This window comes from Corvus hawaiiensis, chromosome 20, assembly GCF_020740725.1.
Source record: "Corvus hawaiiensis isolate bCorHaw1 chromosome 20, bCorHaw1.pri.cur, whole genome shotgun sequence".
NCBI classification, from domain to species: Eukaryota; Metazoa; Chordata; class Aves; order Passeriformes; family Corvidae; genus Corvus; species Corvus hawaiiensis.
Genome location: NC_063232.1, coordinates 1,439,709 through 1,464,867, shown reverse-complemented (window position 1 = coordinate 1,464,867; position 25,159 = coordinate 1,439,709). Strand labels below are relative to the sequence as shown.

The window sequence follows — 25,159 nt, the reverse complement described above, 5'->3', positions numbered from 1 at the left end:
ACTCACTGCGACCTCGGAGCCAGCAGGGAATGAACCCAAGCGTCAGCTCCACCACCCTCCTGGGGAGAACACGGGACAGACCGACCCCACAGACACCCAGAAACAACCTGCTCCAGCGCAAGGGGTTGGAAGGAGATGAGCTTTAAGGTCCTTCCAACCCAAACCACTCTGATTCAATGTTCCTGTAAGTTCTGATAACCAAGTTTTCTTTTTTTTAAATGAATAAGAGATGCCACCCTTCTCTGGGCAGCAAGAGTTGATGCTTTTGGTCGTAGTCACAAGAAATGCAAAACTGCCTGAAAATCAAACTATGCCAACCCCAGAATTTTATATAAAGCTCTCATCCTGGTCTGCTCTGTCAAAAAATCGTGTGCTATAAACGATGTCACCTTATCCAGCAAAGCCAGGAAGGAGAAGTAGAGCCACACAGACAGTTAGAAAGGGCCGGCAGGAAGAGCACAGAGACTGTTTGACTGTTCTGCATTAAGATTCCAATTAATTGATTATTCTGTCTGGAACTGCATTTTCTGGGAGGCTCAGGATTCAGCTAGAACTGACATTCTAGAGATAAGTTACTCCCCAAGCTGAAGTTAAAAACCAGAAAATACATGAAAACTGTATCATGCTTAAATGAACCCCTTTTCTCCACCAATCCCACTGCAAGTTTTCCTTGCCAGGGCAGGACAAGCCCCTCCTGAATCTCCAATTCCAGAGGCAGGTGATCTGACCTGTTGGGATGGGAGGTGGGCAGCATGAACTGGAATTCCACCACGCAGGTGTTGTCCTTCAGCTGGCGGTGCTGGACACTGTTTAGCTCGTAGGCAATGTAGGCCCTCCGAACGTACACCTGGGGACAGAGAACTCCATCAGCTGCACTGGGCTGAGGGCAAATAACACACCAGAGACCTCAAAAGTATTAAAAACTCAACAGATACCTCCAAATGAGCAGCTAGATAAACTCTAACTCAACCAGAGTTTAAAGCTATTCTTTGAGGAAGGCCAGAACCATCAGGATTGTGATCATGTCCTCTGACAGCAGCTTCACCTTCTCCCTTCAACCACCTCAGTCTTCACACAAATATAACTTGACTTTGAAATTTCACTCAGTTATCAATGTTAGTGCCGTTAAATGCCAGATTCCAAGCACAGACAATTACACATAACCTACAGCTCTCTTGGATCTTGCAGGGTGGCAGTGCTCAAAACAAACCAAATCCACAGAAAAATTAAAAATACTATTATTTTTAAATGGGAATAAACTTACCTCCAAAGCTGCCATTCTTACCACCTGGTTACTGTGGTAGAAAAAGTTGGGAAGCACATCAAAGATGGATGTCTCAGACAAAATGAGTTTCTAGAAAAGATCACATTAAGCAGAGGTTTAAAAGAGAACTCTGTCTTGCAACCAGGATCAGGCAAAAAAAGAAAAAAACCCAAATCAAGCCTGGCTAGTTCTGATTTCTGAGCTTTTGCTGTTATTCATGAAGGATTATGACTTTTTTATATTAAACCACAGAAAACCTGAAGTTGGAAGGGATCACTGAGTCCAACTCCCTGCTCCTCACAGAACCACCCAAAACCAGACCATATGGGAGGAGCTCATCCAGACGCTCCTGGAGCTCTGGCAGCCTCGGGGCTGTGCCCATTCCATGGGGAGCCTGCGCAGTGCCCAGCAGCCTCTGGGGGAAGAACCTTTCCCTAATGTCCAATCTGAATGTCCCCCCAAACTCCATTTCCTCATGTCTGGTGACCAGAGGGAGGAACCAGCCCCTCTCCTCCGCTGTCCCCTGTGAGGAAGGTGCAGAACTGGCATGAGGTGATTCCGACATCGGCATAGGGATGAAAACAAAAAACAGGGGAAAGCTGGACACCAGACCAATACAACTTAAAGCCACAAGGACCTTGGGACATGAAGGTCAGTGAGAAGGAAGCAGGGAGCCAAGGAGGGAAGGCTGGTGGGTACCTGCAGGTTCTCAATGCAGAACTGGTGCCCGTACATGTCGATGGCCGACAGGAAGATGGACTCCACCTGGTTGTGACGCAGCTCATAGGAGGGCAGGTGGGAAGCAATGAGAACCTGGGGAAACACAGGCAATGTCAGAAAAAGGAGCCACGCTGGGCCATCAGCAGGGGGCTGCCACCTCCAGGCAGAACCAGCCAGCTCCATCCCTGAAGAGGCAGCCAGATTCTCTCTGCGGCACCCGCGCGACGCCGCAAACCCTCTCCCCTCCCTGGCCTCATTTGTGTAATCTGCTCCGTTTGTATTATTGGCAATTCCCCATAGAGAAAGGGAACAGCTTCAATCAAGTTCCATCAGTGCATGTGATTTAGCAGTGCAGAGCTGCTAGTCCTAGGGATTGCCTGCCCGGCTGGTAATTGGGAAGCAGAGCTGGCAGGCAGCAGCTGTGGGGAGGCCCACGCCAGAGCCACGCTCTGCTCCCAAGCAGGGCAGCAAACAGACACCACTGCCAGGTATTAAATGCCCAACACAAAGGAAGCAGAGGGAAGAAATGGAAGCAGCTTGCAGGGAAAATGAAGTGGAAGAGCAACACAAGAACTGCAGCACCATCCCCGGTTGCTGTGGGGAGGTTCAATAGCAGAATGGTTCAAGGACACAAACACAATCCTGAAGGAAACAGAAGGTCACTGAGCAGCTTCAAACATCCTGTTCGTTTTCAATAGCCAAGCTTTGAAATAAAAGGAGAGACCTCCAAAGTGTGAGCTTTCCTGCTTTAGACTTTTAGGCTGGAGATAGGGACTGTGGAGTGAGAGGAGTGATCAGACCCTGGGGTCAGCGTTATCAGGAAACCACTGCGCCCTCTCACTCCTTCCTGGCAACAGAGGGAGGGTTAAACTGAACTGCTGAAGAGGAAGCTCACAACAGTATCTGGGTGCCTGTGTGACATTCAAATTCGTTCTGTACCGGACTCTTGGAACTGACAGCATCAAGAGTTTTTCCAATTATTTCCAGGTTAAAACAAAATTGTCAAAGCACAACTCAGAGAGGGAAGAAAACTTACAAAAGGCCAGCATAATTCTGTGTGATAATTCCTCAGCAGCTGCAAAGAACATCTGGTTCTTGTGTAAATGGCTCTCCCTGTTCTCTGCACACGTGGATCCACAAGGATTGTAAGGCAGCTGAGGAACCTGGAGAGCACGTCCTGGCTGTTCCTGCACAATCCAGGCAGCCTGTGCTGGTCAGGTTTGCAGATGCCAAAGCCACCAAAAACCACAGTAACCATGCATTTCCACTTCCTCCATCATACAAACCATGGGCTACTCCCAGTTAACTCCTGTGTGAGCCAGACGAAACTTTTTGGAGGAGCAGGGACAACGGAACGCGTGTTAAATTTAAATATTACAGTGATTGGGAATGCACTGCAATCTTTGCCTGTCGCCACGGTTAATCACTGTTAATTGTTTGACTGTCAAAGTGCTGCTCACAGTAACCTGCTCTCCCCACTTGCACAGTGATCAAAATGAACAGCAGGAGATATGGATTTCCCAAAGGGGTGAGCTCCAGGCGGGAGCAGCCCGGAGGGATCCGGGCAGGGATCCCTCACCTGCCGGGCTCGCAGGGCCACCTTGGCGTTGGTCGTCTTGCTGAGCTGGGTCAGCTCTGTCAGGATATTGATCAGCTCGTCTGTCAAGGTGGGGTCACGGCCACAGAGCTGGTCCTGGGAGCAGAGAGAACAGGAAATGCTTAGAACAGAGGGAAAACATCATCTGTACTCCCTCAAAGGAGTTTGAACCTGGAATATGAGCACACACTCACAGCAGGACCACACCATCCCCAAAAGTCCCGACCTGAATTATCCTGTGCTGACAAGGATACAAATATTCAGTATTCAGCAATTTTACACACATAAATAAAAGGTGAAAGAAGGGACAGGCACCATCTCCCATCCCCCTATTTGTAGCACATGTTTGGCACCCAAACACGTGAGAAATGCTGACTTGTCAGAGAGACTCAGAAAACCATTTCCCATTACCCTGTTTCAGGTTTGTACCAGAAGTTTCTCCTAGCACCAATGCAAAATTCAAAGAGCATAAATTGTAGCCAGACACCTTGTGGAGCATGTAAAGGTCGCCATGAAGGGCAACCAGAGTTACACTGCCAGAGAACCTCCTGACATCCACATAAAAAACACCTCAAACCCCGAAAGTCTCCACAGCTCCACAACCACAAACCACCCACAAACTTTGTGCAGCTTCAGCCAACACCAGAAAGAAGATCTGTCATTACTCTGACAAGGCTAAGCAAAGCCAACTAAACCCATGAATAATGTACTGTCATGGTACATGACTGACTCATAATATTTCTTCTAACCAGAGAATCGTAGATCTGAGGAAATCCACAAGCTTACCTTACTGTCTAAATTGGCTGGATAAAACAACAAAACTGAAGAGCATAACTTCCAGTGTTAATGCTGTTCCAAAACTCTTCTGAATTCCTCCATTCAAAAAAATGCAAACAGTAAAGGCTTTCTTCCAAAAATAGTTTCAATTCCCATGAGTAATCCCACAGTCTTCAACACTTCTTGTGAGCCTCTTCCCTCCTACCCCAAAGCTGGAAACCCTCTAGGAGCCTCTAACATGCTTCTTCCACACAGCACTTAACAGCTTGTCTTGATAAATTAATCATAGGAGGGAAATGTGAGATGAAACAGGGATTTGCCACAGGAAAGAGCTGGTTCCTTAAAGTTTAAAGAGATCTTAAACACCTACAGACCAGAAGAGGACATTTGAAGATCCAAGAAATATAGAACAATAAGGGGAAACCTCTGTGCAGCAGGCTGGATTGACAAACCTGCCAGGGAAAATGAAGTAAAAACCAAAACCAGGTAATACAAAAGTCCCATAGAGTGACTAACTAAACAACAGCTCCACGAGATTCCAGAGCTCAACAGCTTTTCCCTCCCACTGCCCTTGATCCCTTTCTCTCCAGCCCCACTCAGGCATGATAGCACCTCTAGGAATGGTGACACAGCTCTCCAGGGACACAGACCGTACTCAAACCACTGAGAAAACATCTGAGCTCCAAACTCTGATTAGACTGCTGTCTCCTCCTGACCAGTCCTGGGCCACCAAACATGAGTGCGATTGTCCCCAAAGAAAGTTCTGTGCATTTATCCACTCCAGGACACTGAGGGGGTTCACAGTGAATAATTCAAGAACTGCCTTTTCTGGATTTCAAACACAAACTCCTGGGTGTTGTTATGTTGCTGCTCCAGGGAACAGAAACGCGACAGGACACGAGACCCTGCCATGCCAGCAGCCATTCCATCCTGTTCAGGCCAGGACGTGCATAAGTTAAGCACAGAAAATGAACATACAACAACAAATCACACCATATTTCAACAGATGTATGAAGGATGAAGCAGTTCCCACCCTGCCTCCAGCGCCTGCTGGCTAAAAAAGGTGAATGATGGCAGCATAAGACCATTACTAAAGCCATCCTCAGAGCCCCTGGTTAATAATGGATTCCTGGGACACATCAATAACAGCCACACAGGCAGCGAGGCTGCCCTTGGAGGACAGACTTACCCCACCCCACACAAACAGCTTGGGCACCCATAAAACACCTCAGCCTTCACCGTGGTGACACCAAACGTGCCACGGGGATGTGAAGAGCCATGAGTGAGAAGGTGCTTCAAGTCCTGGCAAACTGGGAGGTTGGCCTTTACTTGTGCAGAAGTAAGTGGCAGTGGTGCTGGGAAGAATGACCCAACAGGAAGGGCCAAGGAAACCTCTTTGAGGCTCTCTGAGGTCTCCCCACACGCCCCTAGCTCCCTCACATGGCCAGCACCAAGAGCCAGCGAGGCACGGCCCACACGAGGTGACAAACCAGACCCAAACTTCCAGGCCCATTTTAGCAAGGAATCATGAGGATGACAACAACAAACTAAAGCCAGGCACTGGCTTTGCCTGCACTGATTGGCAAAGGCAGCAGCAAAGCCTCAGCCCAGCTCTCTGACAAGGGCTAACGCCTCGCCGGCACTCCCGTGTAATTACACACTTGAGTGACTGGACTCTGAAGAAAATTGAAGGCCTGAGCTGTGAACAGCTGCCATTTTCTCTCTCCATCACGCCAGCGTGATTACTTGAGAAATGAACAGCCCCGGCTCAAAGCTACTCCAGAATTCTCAGAGGAAATATGGCTCCGTGTTCAAATAATGAGATTCTTAAGGCAAGCGTTACTTACAATCACACCACACACCAAAAAGGGAAAGGGGGAAAAAAAAGGGGGGAAAAAGGAGAGCCAGAAAGAAAGAATGCCAGGGTCCTTACATCATCCTTACAGATGAGAATTTAAGAAACCCAGCCTCGGTCTAGGAAAATTATGACACTTTCTTTGCTTTGGGGAGTTATTTCGTGGATGGCTACTTTGGATGTATTTTTGGCAGTAACAGACAACATTATGTTTGTAAAATAAAAGACAAAAGAGAGAAAGAGAGAGAGAGAGAAGGAAAGAAAGAGAGAGAAAGAGGGAAAGAGAGAAAGCAAGCATCAGACACTTACAATGAGCATTGTAACCAGCAGGTTCTTCTTGGTGACCTGGGCATGGGAGAAGATGTAGTTCAGCACCGCGTTCATGTCACTCTTGTTCTCCTCCCGAAGGGTGAACACACACTTGTCATAGTGACCTGCAGGCAGAAATGCACATTTCTTTCCCAGTCTTCACACCTCTGTGGCAAGGAGTACAAGTTACTAGATGTGTCTTTATTTTTCTACACGTATTTTTGGAGAATCTCCTTGGCTTGAAGGGAGCCGACAAGGAAGATGGAGAGAAACCATTTACAAGGGATGGAGTGACAGGACAAGGGGGAATGGCTTCACGCTGACAGGCAGCAGGGTTAGACTGGATATTAGAAAAAAATTCCTCCCTGTGAGGGTGGGCAGGCCCTGGCACAGAGTGCCCAGAGCAGCTGTGGCTGCCCCTGGATCCCTGGAAGTGCCCAAGGCCAGGCTGGACAGGACTTAGAGCAGCCTGGGACAGTGGAAGGTGTCCCTGCCCATGGCAAGGGTGGAATGAAATGAGCTTTAAGGTCCCTTTCACCCAAACCAGTCTGTCATTCTATGGTCCACACAATCAATTTGGGAAGAAAGCATTCCCACCATCACCTACTGCAAACTTTAATTCAAACATCCCTCTCTTAATCAACAGCTCCAGCACCAAATGCCTCCTTTGTGAGCAATACTGAGAGAGGAATAGGGAGCTCAGACTTTCATTCAAATGACAACCAAAATGAAATAACAGCAAAAAGCCTTGCACCATCCTCTGCTTCCAGCAAATTGAAGTGGAAATGAATCTGCAGTACCATTAGGCTGGGGCAGGTAATGGAGCAGGACAAAAGAAGAGCGGAATCAGAACTACCTGTAAGAGCCAGAGCCTCGGAATCAGCCAGGGCTTCATTGCCATCTTGTGCCTGGATACAGCAGTGCAAGGCACTGATTTCACCTCTCAGCTTCAGCTGAGCTTTGGGGACAGAAGCTTCTCTACAAAACCCAGGCTGACTGCAAACCCTTAAAAGCAAGCCTGTGCAGCTCACCCTCAGCACAAAGTGAGAGCAAACCTTCTCCAAAGGGCCCACATGGACTTTCTGGGACCAAATATGACTCCTTCAGAAATCAAACCCTTGATGTGCTCAGGGACTCACCGTGCTGGAACTGAGTCTCCACCTTCAGGTACTGCCGGAGCAGGTCCATCACCACGGCCTTCATGTGGCCCCGAATCCCACTGCGGTACCTGCAGAGGCAAAGGCACCAAACCCAGCGCTGAGTGAGGCTGAATGCACACAGAACCCCTGCCACCCCTGCTGGGGGCAGCTCCTGTCCTGCAGGACCCCCTGGGAATGGCTGACCTCTGCACGAGCTGCACGATGCTCTGCGTGTTCATGAAGAAAACCTCGCGCTCCGACTTGCGGTTCAGGGTGGCTGCGTGGCTGTCCAGGATGTTGGCAATCTGAAAGGGAAAAGCACATGACATCCCAGTCCTGGATGGGCTGGACAACCAGCAGAGACACACCACAGCCCCAGCAGACTCCAGCAAAGGAAGTTCATGACCTGCCAGTGACAAAAATCAATGCACGGTATCACAGGGTGGAGAAATCAGCTTCCAACATCTCCTTACCCAACCAGGCCTCCCTTGGCTGCAGTCATTGGTTTTTGAGCTAACACTGGCACCACAAATTGCACTCCAGCACATGTACTAGACAAAAAGCAAACAAATAAATGCCCACAAGGCCACTGCTAAGATTAAAGTGTTTCCAAAGTGCCTGTTTAAAGCTGTACTGAGCAGGGAACACGAACCCTTCAGCACAGGCCCAGGAGACAAGCCTTGAGGTGACACAGGCAAGTGTCTTTCACATGAAGACCCCGTGTTCAAACACACCTTTCAGGTTCAATTAAGCTCCATGTAATCTAAAGGAACTTTCTCTCTCCATGCCCCAACACAAACCAATTTTTATTCCTCCACAGAGGTGTGGTTGGTCACCTGTTGGCTGGGAAACTGGCAGAGGACCGAGGTGATGTTGCTGGCATACTGGGCCATCTCCTTCTTGATGGACTTCTCTACGTTGGGTGGGATCCGTCCAGAAACGCTGGTCATGATGTCCTGAAGTTCCAGCAGGGGCAGAGATGGATCCCTCAGGGTCTTCATTAATCGCTCAACCCAGCCCTTCACCTAGAGAGAGACAAGACAGTGGGAAGACAAGCATGAAGAAGAGAATAAACAGCAAAAAGGATAAAAAGGAAAGGGGTGATGTCCAACATCCCATCTCATGGGTGCTGCCCTGACTCGGGGTCCTCTGGCTGTGGCAGAGAACTGCCCAACCCTGCCTTGAGCTGCAAGAACTTTGTGTTTTGGATCTGGAAGAAGCAGCCCCCAGTACCTTGCTGCTGAAGAAGGGCTCTGGCAGGCAGTACCCGTTCATCACGTTGACCAGGTTGTCCAGCACGTAGTGGAAGATGCGATGCAGTTTCTCGCCCCGCAGCGCCGTGCTCTGGATCTGGGGCAGGGTACCCGTGTGCAGCTCAGCCTGCAACAAGCAACAGCCTCACTGACCCTCCTGTGGGGCACCAGCCATGGGGAACAGCCAGCTGCCCTCCACTGGAGCCAAGGTTGAACTTGCAAGGATTCCCAGAGTGGGAAATGCACTTGGTTGAAAGATACATCCCCACAATATTACTGAGGTAAGCAGAGAGCAAGAATGGTAGATAAGCTTAGCCTGAATTAGAGAGAGAGAGAGGAATCTCAGTCCCAGTCCTCATCTGAGACAAACAAAAACAGTGAAGTGACAATTCCAGTACAATGCACAAATGGGAAACTGGTTCACTGGACCATCTCGTACCACTCTCGACATCACCCCCCTATTAAAATCCCACTGACATCTGTGCTTTCTGCAGCTCCTCACCTGCTGAACCCTGCTGGGATCATCCAGCTGGAGCTTGGCAATCACACAGCCTGGATCCAGGACAGCCCCTGGGCGTTTGACATAGTGGATGCAGCCCGATTCTCCTGCTGTTATCGTCATCACCATCTTCATCACCTGTAGCACGGAAAACAGGTCACACACTCAGCTCCATGTGCCCAGAATGGTTCTACTTTTGGGAGCCAGCAGCCAGTGTCCCACCACAGAGAGACCTGCATGAGCACCTCTGGCACTCAGGTGTTTCCAAAAACTTACAAGCACAGACATTGGGAATGAAACCCAGACACTAAAGTGAATGGGATAACAAAATAATTGGCCACAAAATAGTGTGGCAGGAACTTCAGGAACATCACTGCCCACACTGCCTGAACCAAGAGGGACTCGGGAAGGTCCCACACTCAGCACAATGAACAAAGCAGACAATTTACTGCAGCATCCCAAAGGCTCCTCTCAAAGGCTACAGCCACACCTTCACTTCAAGCAGAGGGAACCAGGATCACTTTCTAGAGCCCTCAGACATCTCTTCCCAGATAGAAATGCTTCCTTAGATCAACCATGGGAGCTTTGGAGCAGTAGGGTTGGGTATGGGGGAGCCAGTTTGGTTTTACCCTTGCTGTGCTCCACAGGGATTGTGTGGGTGGTTCCTTCTTAGCCATGACCTGTTGCAGTGCAAAAGCTCTTACATAAAACAGCTGGATCTCTGTCTTGATATTTTTCTCCTACACATTGTCCCCAACTGGTTTAATTGCCCCTCTGTCATCACACACCCTCCCCTCCCTCAAATCTGTTTTGAGCCACACACTCCTACACAACCCCTTGTGCTTTCCTCATGGAGATGCAGAAATTGCTCATCCTCCTCCTAGGTAAGAGTTAAGTAACTTGCCAGGGAGAAGGGAGGAGTGATACTTATTAACTTATGGGATCAACCCAATAAATGATCAGCTAATCAGAGAACTCTTAGTTTGTTACTTCATCCCAGCATGTAACTCTGTGTCAGTACTACAAGGAGAAGGCCTTCTTCACCACAGCTAGGTAACACACGGATCCCAGCTTCTCTGGAATCACAGGAAGGTGACAACCGCGGTCTCACTGCTGAGAAATTTTGCTCATCACTTGGTGCACAGTCATTAATTTCACTCAAACTTCAGCTGTTAAGTAATTTCTTCCCCACCTCATCACTCTCATTGATGATTCCTGCTTTAGTTCAGGTTAAAATTTGTAAATGAAATACTCTGAATTATCCCTCACGCTTACCTCCCAGCCCCAAAGCATCCAACATCCCTCCCCCTGAGCTTTTTCCTGGGCAGCCTGGGCAGTTCTCTGAGACTTTTACCTCAATTTCTGCGAAGCACTGGCCTGCAAACACGTGTCCCCCATCCTCCACCACATACTGGATCAGCTTCCCAGCAGAAGGCGAGCGCAGGATGGAGGGATCGTTCTCCTTCTCAAACACACAGGTCTTGTTCCCAATGGTGATGCGATACCTAGGGAAGAACAGGACAGGTCAGTGCAACAGAACTCCTTGGGGAAGGCATGGGAAGGGGAAAATCCAGTCTCCCTTTCCCTATTCTACTTCGAAACAAAACTAAAGGAGAACAGCTCAACCAACTCAGAGGCGGAGATTCAAACCCAGAAAGTTACCCAAATTCTTTGTCCTCCGGAACAGATCCATTAATTTTCCCAGAAGATAACACAGCAGAGGGGGCAGAGTTCACATTCCAGACCTGGGGATGCCCTTTACTGCCCTTACTGCTTATGATCCTTGCAGGGAATTTTGAGGGGATGCACTGAAACAGTACAACTTGTCTATTTCTAAGGCAGCTGAGGAGGATCAAGAATTTTAAAGACTCAGATTCTGGTTTTTTTGGTTTTTACAATTCCAAAAGTCACTTTTAAGGACCAAGAAGAGGAATATGGACTCCACGTGGTGCACAGCCAGATCCTTCTTCTGACAGTAGCTAAGATCTGCTGTCCTAGAACTCACCCACAGTACATCTGGTAAACTCTTTCTAGGAGAGAACTCCATTCCCAGCTGATCTTTTGGGAAGCAGGAAGTTACAAATACACCTCCTTTTGGCTGTGTAAATGCTAAACATGAACCTGTACAGGTTGCTACCTGTCCACTTCCTCTTTCATGTAGGTGGTGTAGCTGCTGCCATCGTAGGAGAGGAGCAGCCCCCCGTCACTCAGGCGATGCACATCGACTTCCACACAGGAGCTGTTCATGATGACCACGTAGGAATTGGGAGATTGCCTGGTCACCTGCAAATCCACAAGAATGGGAATTATCCAGTGAATTGAACACAGCACTGAGTGCCTTGGTTGCCACAACTCCCAGAGTTTTCCAAGTTGGAAGTTTTGGTCAACCCCTAGTAGTCTTTGCCTGCAATAAAGTAATTTTCACCCTCCTCAGAGCAAGAGGCTGAAATGTTTACAGAGACATGGCAGTGGAGCAACGTGAGGGGTGTTATCATAAAGGAGGCTGTGCCAATTTCTTCACCCACTAAAGCAGAGAAAATAAACCCTGCTCAGATGTAATTCCCTGTACAAATCTGTGCAAAGATTAGGCCAGAGCAGCGCACACAGCCATGTCCAGCCCAGAGGCAGGAGGGTGGGTCAGTCCCACTCTGTACCTTCAGCACGTACTTCCGTCCCTCGTAGATGAGCTCCACGTCCACAGTGTTGAGCAGAGTGTGAGCAGGGAGGACTTGGCCCCTGGAAAGGGAAGTACAAAACAAAACTGATCTTCCACAAGCCACCAAAAGGCTACCAGGGGTCCAAAGAGATTCAGAGATGCGTGCAAGGCTTTGGGAAACACTAGCAGAGAGATGGGAGTAGGTTTTTAGTCTTGTCTTAGGAGAGACACAAATCAGTTTGACAAAGTCAAAGTCCCTCCAGCCACACAGGCCGGCTTTGCTCTCCTTTCCATTCACTTCTGGGTGATTCAAGACTCCCCAGTGCTGCCCTAGCAGCACACAGAGAAAGAACTCGGTGTTCCTGAGCCATTTCCTGGAGCTTCTGCTAGAAACCAGAGCAATCTGTGCAGACAGCGGGGGATATTTTGAGGAGATGCAGATACCTGCCAGTTTTCTCAGCGGATAAACAGCTCCCTGGGGCCAGGGAACAGTCAGCAGATAACAAGCCCTGAGCATTCCCAGACTGGACTTGTAAACTAGGAGTCATTACTAGAGAGGAGCTGGCACTTTTACCTTTCCAGGGAGTGCAGGAAGTTGGAGACGCTGTTCCGGAGGCTCACGTCAGCCACGTGCAGAGCTCCACACACCACCCCCAGCATGGTGTCAGGCCTCTCAGCCTAAAACAGGGGACAGACACAGTCACACCTCCTCCAGCTTCAGCCCAATCTGAACACCCAGCTAGAAGAATCACCAGCCTCAGCTCTATTTTTGGTTCATGGCCAACCTCTCTTTAAAATTAAGCTGGTGTAGCAGCCATGTGAACTCTCCATAGAAGCCATTATTTCTGTAACTCCTTGAAACTACATTTTCTTCTGCCTGGATCAAATCTTGAGGTTCCAGCAACATTCCCACTGTCATCTGTCCCAGATTCCAAACATAACACTGCTCTCAATGCTTTTCTGGACAACTCTAAGACCAGCTTTCCCCAACAGGGATGACGTGGGATTTCGATACATGTAAGAAGTAATGCCAGTGAAAATGTTTATTCATTAAGTGGACATTCACCACTCCTAAACCCCTTTGCACCAGCAGGCACCCAGCCCCTTCCCCTGCTCATTCCCATCCGTGTTCCTGCAAGGGGAGCAGCTGCACCTGCACTTTCTCGGCGATGAGCCGGTCCAGCCAGCCCGTGTCGATGCGGTTCTGCTGGAAGCTCTCTGTCTCCAGCAGTTTAATCAAGTATTCCACAGTGGTTCTGAAGTCCCCTCGGATGGACAGCTCCTTCAGAGCCACCACCATGTTTCTGGAAGGGGAAAGAAGCCCTGTTATCTATCCCATACTAATGGTAGCAGGCAAGCTGGCAGCTCCAGACAGAAAAGCATCTGAAGGACAGAGCAGAAGAGCACAGGCACTGGAGCAGAATCCTGCAGGAATGTTTGGGAATGGGACATTGATTTCCTTCAGCCTGCTGCTGCTGTGAAGAAGAGCAGCTCAGTGGGATCAGGAGTTGCCCCTGCTATCTTCACCCAGGCCCCTACCACATGTCAGGGGTGTACAACAGACAGACAGACGTGGTGTCCACCCCACCCAGAGTGGAACTGGGGAAAGGCTCTGGATGAAAAACGTGGATGACAGGTCAGACAAGTCATCTGGCCTTAGGACCAGATGCTTTAAAATCCCACACCACAGAGGACACTCCATGGTTTACAAACCATCCTGAAGCGTTGGTAAGTCAGGTTAGCAATGTTTTTCCTGTTGGAAGCCTTCACCTGGATGCTTTAAAGAGGGACTTTCACACTGTGGTAGCTGTACCATACCCCAGCAGCAGGTGTACAGGGCAGGGATGAAACAGAAAGGAAAAAAAAAGAAAGAAAATTAAGCAAGAAGTGCAGAAATGTAGGTGCAACACAGTGGAATTGCAAAGCAAGACAGGATGAGAAGCCTGACCACGAAATGGCAAACTAGATAAAGACAGGGAAATTTCTCTTAAAACTCCTAGAGGTAAGGAGCCTTGTTTTGCCATGGCACTTTGGATCAAAGAAGACAAACCCAAGCGATTCCCAAGGCTCTCCCACATCTCTGACTTACGAGATGGCTTCTTCACGATTCTCTCCCCAGGAGAAGCAGTGACCAAACTGGGAATCAGCGAATTCATGGAGGCCTCCTGCAGCAGCAACACTGAAATAGCCCCAGACGTTCTTATTGCTGCGGAAATTCAGCTCCTGAACCGTGCCAGAACTGGGCTTAAATCCCTGCAAAGACAGACAGACACTGCTCTACACCCTAAAGAAAAGGCGAATAATCCAGAATTAGGGTTCTGAAGGCTTTGAGAACACCTCTTTGTGCTGTAAAACTAGTTCAGGCTGTGTCTAAGCAGAGTCTAAGTTAGGTAAGGGAAGAATCTTTTAAATTTGCTGCCAAAACTTGCAGCAGCAGCAGGGGCTGAGCCTGTAAAGCCCACGGTGAGCAGCAAGCACAGAAGTTGAAGGCTCACCTCGTCAGGATTCTCACTGGTGATCCGGGCAGCGATGACGTGGCCACGGGGACTGGGGACATGGGCTGAGTTCTCAAAATCAATGGCTGTGTCTCCCCATGGAGAAACTCCATACATCATTCGGATATCCTTGATCCTGTGCAGGGGGACCCCCATGGCAATCTAAGGAGGAAAAAAAAAAGTATTCAAAAAACCCCACCACTAAGTTTCTCTCCTCGCAGACTTGAACATTCCCATTTCCCAGGACAACTGAGCTCAGTGTAATATCCACCTTAAGCCCTTCAGCCAGTATTTTCCATTGACTGATTGAGGCTCCAGGGAAAGCTGACAGTGCCAGGTCAGCTGAGGATGGGCACGCATTAGGCCTGTTAAAAATATACTGAGGTCCCAGTGAGACAGAAGGGCCCTAATTGTTTATAGGAAACTGTGGAATTTTGCAATTAGAAACTGTGGGGAGAGTAACCTGCAGAACCAGCTGCAGGCTGCATCCTCATGCAGCAAAATCCCACTTGTCCTGTTCATTGGGGCCTTTCTATAGATAGAGTTCAAAAAGGAAGTAGAAAAGCACACAGAGCCTTAATGAGGTGCAAGGGGACTGTGGCATCCACCCACTGCTGCAAAGTTGGGGGCCAGGAGTTTGGGGGGACACACAAGGGACTGACAAGCCACAGCACATCCAACAGCTGCTCTCTACACAATCTCTGAGGGATGCCCTCGTGGCTTTGGGGAACTTCAAACAACTGCTGAACCTACTGAAAGATGAGAAATTCAATTTTCTGTGCTCACCTGGAGCTGCGCTGCTGGCAGGTTGACATCTGCCACCATCTCCGTGCAGGGATGCTCCACCTGCAGGCGTGGGTTCAGCTCCAGGAAGTAGAAGCTGCCATCCTGGCTGTACAGGTATTCCACAGTGCCTGCACTCACGTATCCCACCATTTTGGCGAGCTTCACTGCACACTGGGACACGGGAAAAAGGAATATTTCATTGCCAGTTACCTGTGCTCTCTCTGTTCATCCACCACACCCACTTCAGATTTTTGCTGGCATTCTGAAGCATCCAAAAACTGCTCAGAGAAAAGCCCGTGGCACAGGAGTTTTGATTCCCAAGCCATTCAATTTACAGTTTACAGAAGGCAGAGTTTGAAGCAAATATTTGCAACACTCATCATTAGGCAACTCCTACAACTCCTGCAGCTTGCCTTTAATATGGTAACACACATTTAAAACACACTTCCCTCCCCTTTTTGGAGGGCACACAGCTTAGAAGGGAGCTCTGGGGAGACTCACTGTGGAAATGTGAGTGGCTGCCCACACTAAGCAGTTCGAGACACACAACCCTATATTGCTCCTTTAAAACATTCAACAATGCAAAACCCTGGGTAATGTAAAATAAAAATACAAAGCCCTGCCTGTCTCTGGAGCTCGGCCAGGGGAAGGGAAGCTGCAGAGCCACTCTCACCTGTTCCATGTGCTCAAACACTGCTGAGGTTGCAATAGAGGCTGGAGCTTCCTCGATGATCTTCTGGTGCCGGCGCTGCACGGAGCAGTCCCGGCCGAAGAGGGAGATGGCATTGCCATACTGGTCTGCCAGGATCTGCACCTCCAGGTGCCTGGACTGCTTGGCCAGCCTCATCACAAAGATGGGAGAGCCTGGGACTTCAGTTTGAACCTACAGCAGGGATAGAATGAACAGGCAGAGCATCTTTTGTAAGATCTATTATCGACAGAGTGTCTCAGAACCACCCAGCCCGAACATTTAGAACAAGGCAGCACCAACCAGTGGGAAAAGTCACCTGTCTGAACAGACTGGGGAAGTCATCTGCATTGTTAACTTTCCTGATTCCTTTCCCTCCTCCTCCTTCAGAAGCCTTGATCATGACAGGGTAGCCAACCTCCTCAGCAGCCTGGCAAAATGGGCAGAACAACAGGGTAAGTACAAAAAGGCAGCAGAATCCAGTGAAAGGATCATTATTTCCCCACTGATTCACATCCAAGCCTCCATGTCTGACTCTATTTAACAATCAATGGGATAGAAACCAAATATCCCAGTTGGAGAGGGTGCCTGTAGATGGAAAAATCAGCAGGGATTTTGTGATTACAGAGAACTCTGACCTCTCCGAGTGACCACAAAATCTTTTGTCAGTGCTTCAATGCCATTAAATCTACGAACTCACAGAAAACCTTTTGTATAATACAGAAAATCATTAAGCTGGCAAACATGGAAAAGTCACACACTCCACTCCTGCTCTTCACAAAGAAAAACTCCCAATCCTGTATTGTGCCAGGAATATTTCTTATTCTAAAAATCTTCCTCAAGGAGAAACTTAAAAGACAGAGTCAAGTGTGAGGTTGTGGGTCTTTATTAAAAACACCTTCTTCCTGCACTGAACAAAAACTAGATGACAGCTTTTAATGCAACACAACTTTGGTCCCATACCGTGCCTCTGCCTGCTAATCCTCACCTAATTCTGCAGGCTGGGGCCAAAGATATGTGAATGATCACTTCCCAATTTCCAAGACCCAGCTCTGGGGCTGCAGTCTGGTTCCAGTTTGTGCTCCCATGAGGAGAAAGCTCAACCCAGCTCTCTGACCCCTCAAAGAGCTCCCCAGACCCACCCGCAGTCCATCGTCCGCGTCCTTCACGTAGCCCTTCTCGTAGAGCTCCTGAGGAACATTCAGGATTCGCTTCTGGAGATCATTTTCCTGCCAGTCCACTCGAAGACCTGAAACACAAACATCACCCTCTGAGCTCCTTGTGCTGCCAGGCTGTGAGAAGCCACGTGCAGGACAGGGGTGACAAAAGGAACCAGGCTGGGAGCACGTAGAGAAGGGAGAATGCAGAATGTAAACAGACATTCCTGATTTCTGGGGAGCAAGTGTTTTCATCCAACCCATTATCTCCTCCTCCATTTATCTGTGAGAAGCAGGCTATTTATAGTGTTTTGAAACTGCAGAGGGCTTCCAAGGAAGTAGAGAATGGGCTCCAAGACTACACAGAATCATGGAATGCTTTGGGTTGGAAGGGACTTTAAAGATCATCTTGTTCCAAGGCCCTGCCATGGGCAGGAACACCTTCCATTAGAGCAGGAGTCTCCAAGCCCTGGGTGTACCAGATGAGCTTGTGAGCATCAGCTGCACTCTAGGAAACAGCCTCTTCCATGTTTCCTCACTTCTCCTCCCAACCCCTCCTCCCTGTCCTCCTCTGCGTGCTGCCAGCTTCTCCCACCATCTCCATGCTCATTCCATCACGAATGGAATTGCTTCCAAGGCATCTCATTGGTGTGGTGGGCAAACAGCACTAATGTGAAACCCAGAACAGATGGAGCATCTCCTGGAACACACTTTTGAGCACGGAGCTTCTTAAAAATTAGACATGTTGAAGGAAAAAAAGATTAGCATGATCTTGATAAACAATTTCCTTCTTACCACTGCCACTCCAAGGAAGAGTTGGAATGCCAGCAGTCTGAGCCACGATGGAAGAAGCAATTTTATCTCCTAAAGCCCACATGGCTTGGCTGGGAGGACCTGCAAAGAGCAAAGACAATGCATGAGAGAGACACAAGGGATATCAGACATTAGGACAATGTCCAGAAGTCTGATTCGGGAAGAACTCCACTCTTCCCATAAAACTGAACCCTCTTCAAATGAGAACAGGGACATTCAGCTTTGAATGAAAGCTGAATCAATCTTGAAACAATCTCGTTCAACAGGAATCTTTTCTGCCTTTTTATCTCAACATTAAAGGCTATTTTGGAGAACTTTCCCCTTCTTCCATACAAGAACTACTGCAAAGAACAGATAATCCATCTTGCACTGCAGACCATTCCTCATGGCTCTCTCTTGGACTCAGGATTTTCTACCTCCCTAAACAACCCCTCTTCAGACAAGGACTAGACATTACATGAGCAGTCCGTCTCCTCACCCATGAAAGCAATCCCATTTTTGTGGAGAAGTTCTGGCAGTTTTGGGTTCTCTGATGCATGGCCCCAGCCAGCCCACACAGCCTGCAGGAGAAAAGAACACAGTTTGCTCTTTGTTTGAATAAAACAAGCAAGTGAGCAGAAACAGACACATGCAAACACTCCATGTCTTTTTTTTTTCCTCACGGAAAACAGCCTCAGAACACCCAGGAGCCAGAGCAGCCTCTGAGCTACAGGGTGTGCTGAGCTAAAAGGATGACTTGCACCTTGCAGACGAGTGCAAGCAGGCTGCTGCAGCAACCTGCTGAGGAGGAGCTGGGTGTAGGGAAGTACAGAACCTCCCTGTCCTGCAGATATTCATCCTGGGACAGCCACTGCACTGTCACACGTTTTGCCTTTGGGTGCTAGTACAGGTCTGGAATTTCAGTTTCTTTGTCCTGCCTTGTTCCCCAGGCACAACTCCCTACTGAAGGAGAGAAGATTGCTCAGTGTCGGTGACACTTCTCACCTGCACTGGAATCCTCTTGGCAATATCGAGGATGAGCTCCACGTTTGCATAGTTGTTGTTGTTGGGTCCTCCTGGGACGGGCACGTAGTGATCTGCCATTTTAATGTACTCTGCAAACACAGACAAAGTCCCATTTAGGCTGCAAATCTAACAACAGACTTGGTCTAAAATTCTCCTTTTCCCCAGGCTGAGCCCCCCCAGCCTGCTCCTCACAGGGCTGACTCTCTGGGAAGCGCTGATCTGCTCCAGAACATCCCATTACTGACAGATCAGGTGGACACTCCACTTCCTGCATCCCTAGGGCTGTGCAAGGAGGAGGCTGTGACCCTTCCCCAGCTCTCCAACTCACCTGCATTGGCTTTCAGGTCCTCAGGAGTGACCATGACCACGAACCTGATGGCTCTCTCATTGCGGAACATCTCATAGGACCAGCGCCGGATGGACCTCATGCACTTCACTGCTGCAATGCCATTATTTGCTATCAGGACCTGGGTGCATTAGAAGCTAGGATGAAATAGAGTCTAAATAGCACAAAACAATAAACAATCATGAAAGCAGGTTTTTACCCCTGCAGACTCCTTGCCCAGTTTTGGGCTGTGCCGTTTCATCCAGTTCGTGGCCCATCTGTCAATTCAGAGAGCAGCTCTTGTTTCACCATAAAATTTTAATGTGTTATGCCTTGGTTGGATTAAAGAGCAGAAGGACTCAAATCAAATCATTATTTATTTTTAAATACATTTCTTAATGTTTTTCCAGTCTACTTTTGTTATATCAGTTTATAAATCCTTCTGCATCAGCAGAAGTGTTCTGGCTCGCTCACATTTTTTTCCTCACTACATTAAGCTAAAATAACGCGATGTTTATTTATCACATAGAAAAAGGAAACACAATGATTCCAGGCAGAAATACAATTTCCAGGCTCAGGAATATCAGTAATTTGATACCTGCAGTGTACAGCCTTACAGAGAGACAAGTCACAGCTCCGGAGAGGAGCTGTAATATGCTAAAAAAGGTCAGGAATTTACCTTTTCAATGACTTTATTCCCTCCAAAACGAGTAACAAATTCTGCTGGAGAAGCCACGGTGAAATCCCGCTGCACATCCACCTTCTTCCTGTCCCGGCCTTGCTTGACAAGGTGCAAACCAGACATGCTGGGCCTGAGGAAATGGGGGCAGACAGAAACAACCTGTCAGTGCAGCTGCACACCAGTAAAAGAAAGGTGTGAATAATTTGGAAGTTCTCTTTGACCACATTCCCCAAGCAGACAACCAGAATCTCTCCTTGCCTCCAGACCCACATGGCCTGGTCCTCAGTTTCACATGGATGACTCCTTTTGAACTACTTTTCAGTTATTTCCATGCAAAATTCAGGTTATCTGGGAAAATTCCAGCTATGCCACAATATAAATAGGTAAAAATACGTTGCTGCCCCATGCAGAACAACGATGCTCCACCAGATTGCTTTCAATCCATCTAGAGAAGCTGGAAACAGCAGTGATTTCTGGATTTGGCAAAACAAGCTCCAAAGATCAGACTCCGTAAGGAAATCCTCTTGGGAAGCACAGCAAATTTATCTGCAGGTGCAAATGAGAGACTCAGACTGGCTACGGAAATCATTTTCCAAGAGTTTTCCACTACCCAGTCTTCAATATCTTCCTCAAAAGCTCTGAGAGCCAGAGGACAAATTAATCACGTTACTCCCACTGCAAACACAGAAAGCCAATTTTGAGCCTGCCAAGACCAACCCCGTGTCCTGCCACAGCCCTTCTGTGTGGGAATGGCACAGTCACTTCCCCTCCTCCTGCTTCAGCTTCCACAGCAACAACACAGGGATAGATCACCCTTTGGCTTTGATTTGCTGAAGTTTACAAAGCTGAAACTGTGAGAGAAAATTCCACGGGAAAGCACAGAGCTGCTCCTCACCCCCAGTGTCTGCCATGGTGCAGCACGACTGGGAATTAATGAGACACTTTTGATTTCACAGGCCCTGAAGCTTTGCCTCTCTGCTCACCCCACAGCTTACTTGTTTTTCCTGTGTTTACTCTGCTTTCACTAAGTTTCTCTCCCCAGGAACACGGGGAAGCCCTTACCCTGCCACTGGCAGGATCACAGAACCCTTCTGTAGGAGTGAAGATTGGGAAGCTCAGCTCAGAGCTTTAGAAAGCCCCCAGAGCACCAAGGGGTCGGTGCCAGTCACTGGCAGATCTGTGCCCAGCAGCTCTCTGGGTGGAACCTCTGGCCTAATCAGCTGCTGAACGGCTGCTCCATTGAGTAATTCCACTGGGAAGTGGGATGGACACAGAAATGGCTGGCGTAACTTAGAGAAGAGCAGGGAGCTGACAGCCAGAGGAAGGCAAAGAATAAGCTCTGTGTGCACAGGTTCACCCCCTTGTACTTTCCCTTCTTCCAGACATTGTCACTGAACTTAGAACGTGTCCCTGTGAGCAAAAGTTCACATGCTCCTGTGAGCTCAGCCTGGGAATACAAGGATAGGAGCCAATAGGCAAGAAAGAGAGCAAATGCGTAGTTAAGGTTGAATTTCTACTAAATTTGTGCATTTAGAAGGTCCAGAGTCTTCTTGGCAAGGAAGGAGCAGAGCCCAAGGAGTGAGAGAGGTTTATGCATTGCAGGTTTATTGAGAGCACTCTCAACAAAAAGAGGGAGATAAAAATCCTGAGGTGAGAATTTGTGAACATGTTTAAATATGAAGTGTCCCACCAAGAAGTTACTACACACAAAGATACTGCTACAGGCAAAATGTCAACAGAGCCTGAGATTCATCATCCAGAAAGCAACAAACACCTGTTTATAAACAAGTACAGTTTGATTTGTGAGCATACCAAGAACATTAAGCTTATTTATCAATAATCACAGGCTGCACATTGTAATCAAAACAGAAGAGTTGGGGGATTTTTGCAGGGTAAAATGAGGTAGAAGCTGGGCAGCAAGGAAGACAGCACAGAGCTTTAAACAAAACAGAATAAATGCTGAGTTAGTGACTGTCATCCTTACCAACCACATGCTCACAACTGCCACATTTTGTGATGGAGGAATTTTCAAAATGCCTTTCCATCCTTCAGAGCTCACAGTGGGTAGAAGTTGTGCAGAACCTCCAACTTGAACAACCCTGATCCCCCAGTTGAGCTGCATCCTGGCATCTTTGTCCAGAGGCTGCATGCACGGAGAGCCCACAGGCTCTGTGAGGCTCCAGAGGATAAAATGAACACCAAAAGCTCAGTGAGCATCTCCAGCACAGAGCCCAGGCAGGAGGAGACAGGCAGGTCTGTGATTCTTACCTTTGCAGCATGTGGTACCTCATCTCCTGACTCTGCTCTGCAGAATCCTCCATGCTGAGCGCAGGAATTAATGGATTTCAGGCTCCCTTACGGCTCCTCTCTGCAGTTGCAGCTCTTAGATTTTGCCAATTCTGCAGCTCAAGGAGAAGCTGCAAAGAGCCTCACGCGATTTCTCCTTCAAGCAGAGGCACTTCCTGACTGCCCCAAATCTCTTAACCTTTCTCCCTGGCTCCCCCCACGGCCGTGTCACCCTTCCCGTGACGCAGCAGGGAGGGGGACCAGCCTCCCTCCCGTCACTCGGAGGAGAGCAGATGATCAGGAGAGGGAGAGGAGCAGCCACAGGTTACGTAACGAGCTTTAACGCTGGCCCCGGCTGCACAGCGGCTGCTCCGAGCCATGGGAACCCCGGGATGAGCTCCCGAACTGGGGGCACACTGGGAACGGGGTGCACAGCTCCCCACATCCTCCTCCAGCATCCACAGGGATGCAGCACCCACAGGGATTCTGCTCCAGCAGCAGGTGAGCACGTCCCCAGCCGCGGGCTCTGCCAGGGCTCTGCGACCCCACGAATTCAATCCATTTGTAGGATTTAATCTGGGGTTTTCAGGAGGGGTGGGGAGGTGATAGGGACAGCGTTTCCAGGGCTGCGGAGAGGAATGTCAGAGGCAGCTTGTGCAGGCATGCAGACACAGTGTGACAGAGCTGGCAGATCAAACCAGACACCAGCCTGGGAGCTGGGAGACCCTGGACACGTCACTTCAGTTTTCTGTGCCTGTTTCCCACCTATAAGATGGAGATGAGATCACTCCACGTGCTGGAAGAATAAATATCCTCAAAAGCAAAGTGCTACAGCATGGCAGGGTCCAGTAACATCACTGGAGGAAGGAATAATGTTTACTCAGTACCAGAATAATGGAACATCCCGAGCTGGAAGGGACCCACAAGGATTATCAAAGTCCAGCTCCTGGCCCTGCACACACAAAGACATAAATTGCAAATTTGGGGGTAGAGACAGGATAAGGAAGGGCAGTGACTCCAGCAGTGCCCTGATGGTAAAACCTGTACCGGAACTAGGCACAGCAGCTGAAAATTTTTTAATTTGGGGATATTTGGGTCTGTCCTGGCATAGGGCCACAGCCAGGCAGCACAGCTTTGATTTGGGGCACAGAATCCCAAAATGCAGCCAGCCACGAGGGGATCACTCAAAAAAGGAACAAGTGTCCAGGGGAGAAGCACCACGTGAACCTGGTGACGGGAGGTAACCTCCCTGCGGGGCCAGGGGGCTGAGGCCAGGACAGGTGACATGGTGACACGGTGAGGGCAGCAGCAGGGCCATGTGCTGCCAGCTCCAAGCACATCCAGGGACCGGGAGGGAACAGGGACAGCGACACTCTGCCACACAAACCTCACCAGAGCCAAGAGATCCCAGGGAGAGAGCGGAGTTTAACAAACAGGAGCACCCCAACGTGATGGATCTGCCCCAGAACTCAATGCCTTCCACTTGCCAGCCTTTATTCCTCTTGGAAGAGCAACTCAAACTGCCCAATCATCAGGTACCCCACAAATCCCCCATTTAATTAATTCCTAAAAACCCCACCCGCAGCCCCCAATCCAAGCAGGTTCTGCCCATTGTGGCTGCAAGGAAACAAATCTACAGACAGCTTGATGCAGCACTGTTAAAAATATTCCCTGTGCCTTCCATCAGCTGAATCCACTGCTGTGAGATAAATGGCCACAATTTGCTGCTGGAGGAGCAAACCCAGAGGAGCAGCTTCGGCATTGGTTAAAAATACTCATTTCTGCCAGCTGAATTCGCTGCTGAGAAATCAATGGCCACGATTTGCTGCAGCATCCCTACAGAAATAAGCTCCACCAGGATGTGTCACTGACTCAGGGCTGCCCATCCAACACACACACGCTGCACAAAGCCCATTTCCTGCAGGCAGTGCTCCTCAAACCCCGCTACCCCAGGGAATCCACCCCCTCCTCGGCGCCCAGGCCGCTGTCAGACAAAGGGAAAGGCTGCACCTGCTCCTCTCTTGCAGCCTCCAAGGAAAAACCATTCCTTCGGGACACGTACCTGAGGCACATCCCAGCCAGGAGCCGGCACTGATCCCAGCACTGCCACATGCCAGGGGCTCTGGGTGACGTCGCCTTGTATTCCAAAGGCAGGGATGCATGAGCTGCCTGGTGTGGAAGGCAGCCTGGAGCAGACTGCAGCACACACACACACACACTCTCTCCCCAGAGAAAGGGCTGGGGATTGTTTCCCTCTGGATCTGGCCTGGGAAGGGTGTGGAAAGGGCAGCTCTCCCCATCCATTTGGGCTCTATGTTTTGTAAATACGATGAGAACACGTATTCGATCTGGGTGATAAGACTCAGGCAGCTGAAGCCTCCCTGAAATCTGCTCCACTTTTAGCTCTGCCCTTGCATCCTATTTCACAGGAAGGCAGAGGGAAGGAACAAGCAGAAATGCTGTCCAGCAAGGGATGCAGAATTCCACAGCTGGAATAAATGGTTCCCCATGCCTCAGGTAACAGGCACTGGAGCCAAAGACAGTTTTGCCCATGTTTTAAAGAGCCAGAATTGGCTTGAACACAGACTCTGTCAAAACCAGGGCTTCACCTAGAGATCAAAACAAATGAAACTTGACTCAGCTCTGAGAATGAATTGAGCCTCAAGATTTCAGGAAATAAAATACAGGATGCAGCACAGAAAAAAACCAGCCCTCTCTGGTAGATAACTTCTGTTCCATGCTAACACAGAATTCCAGCATCAGTCCAGGCAGGTCCTTGGCCTAAAGCAGGAATTTTTACAGAGCCCCAATGGTTTGCCAGGATTCCTCCCAAATAACCAAGTGCCAACAGTT

The 25,159-nt window shown here is 49.0% G+C and overlaps 1 protein-coding gene across 8 annotated transcripts in view; it reads right to left on the bottom strand.

Annotated features, from left to right (window-relative positions):
- Positions 1 to 25,159, bottom strand: part of ACACA (acetyl-CoA carboxylase alpha) — a 104,836-nt gene that overhangs the window by 66,996 nt on the left and 12,681 nt on the right. For 6 of the 8 annotated variants that reach the window (XM_048324741.1, XM_048324742.1, XM_048324739.1 and 3 more), the window contains 26 exons: positions 20,018 to 20,150; positions 19,342 to 19,480; positions 18,993 to 19,102; positions 18,487 to 18,568; positions 17,991 to 18,089; positions 17,181 to 17,287; positions 16,358 to 16,468; positions 16,024 to 16,233; positions 15,351 to 15,521; positions 14,565 to 14,726; positions 14,159 to 14,322; positions 13,223 to 13,373; positions 12,644 to 12,747; positions 12,068 to 12,149; positions 11,551 to 11,696; positions 10,768 to 10,918; positions 9,417 to 9,551; positions 8,895 to 9,041; positions 8,498 to 8,686; positions 7,866 to 7,966; positions 7,662 to 7,750; positions 6,523 to 6,647; positions 3,564 to 3,677; positions 1,964 to 2,077; positions 1,265 to 1,354; positions 729 to 847 (listed from right to left, as the gene is read on the bottom strand). In XM_048324741.1, coding sequence (XP_048180698.1) covers positions 729 to 847; positions 1,265 to 1,354; positions 1,964 to 2,077; positions 3,564 to 3,677; positions 6,523 to 6,647; positions 7,662 to 7,750; positions 7,866 to 7,966; positions 8,498 to 8,686; positions 8,895 to 9,041; positions 9,417 to 9,551; positions 10,768 to 10,918; positions 11,551 to 11,696; positions 12,068 to 12,149; positions 12,644 to 12,747; positions 13,223 to 13,373; positions 14,159 to 14,322; positions 14,565 to 14,726; positions 15,351 to 15,521; positions 16,024 to 16,233; positions 16,358 to 16,468; positions 17,181 to 17,287; positions 17,991 to 18,089; positions 18,487 to 18,568; positions 18,993 to 19,102; positions 19,342 to 19,480; positions 20,018 to 20,150 — 3,345 coding nt within the window. Of the gene's footprint in view, positions 1 to 728; positions 848 to 1,264; positions 1,355 to 1,963; positions 2,078 to 3,563; positions 3,678 to 6,522; positions 6,648 to 7,661; positions 7,751 to 7,865; positions 7,967 to 8,497; positions 8,687 to 8,894; positions 9,042 to 9,416; positions 9,552 to 10,767; positions 10,919 to 11,550; positions 11,697 to 12,067; positions 12,150 to 12,643; positions 12,748 to 13,222; positions 13,374 to 14,158; positions 14,323 to 14,564; positions 14,727 to 15,350; positions 15,522 to 16,023; positions 16,234 to 16,357; positions 16,469 to 17,180; positions 17,288 to 17,990; positions 18,090 to 18,486; positions 18,569 to 18,992; positions 19,103 to 19,341; positions 19,497 to 20,017; positions 20,151 to 22,288; positions 22,532 to 25,159 lie in introns of those variants that run through there. The other 2 variants (XM_048324738.1, XM_048324740.1) reach the window with 2 other exon arrangements.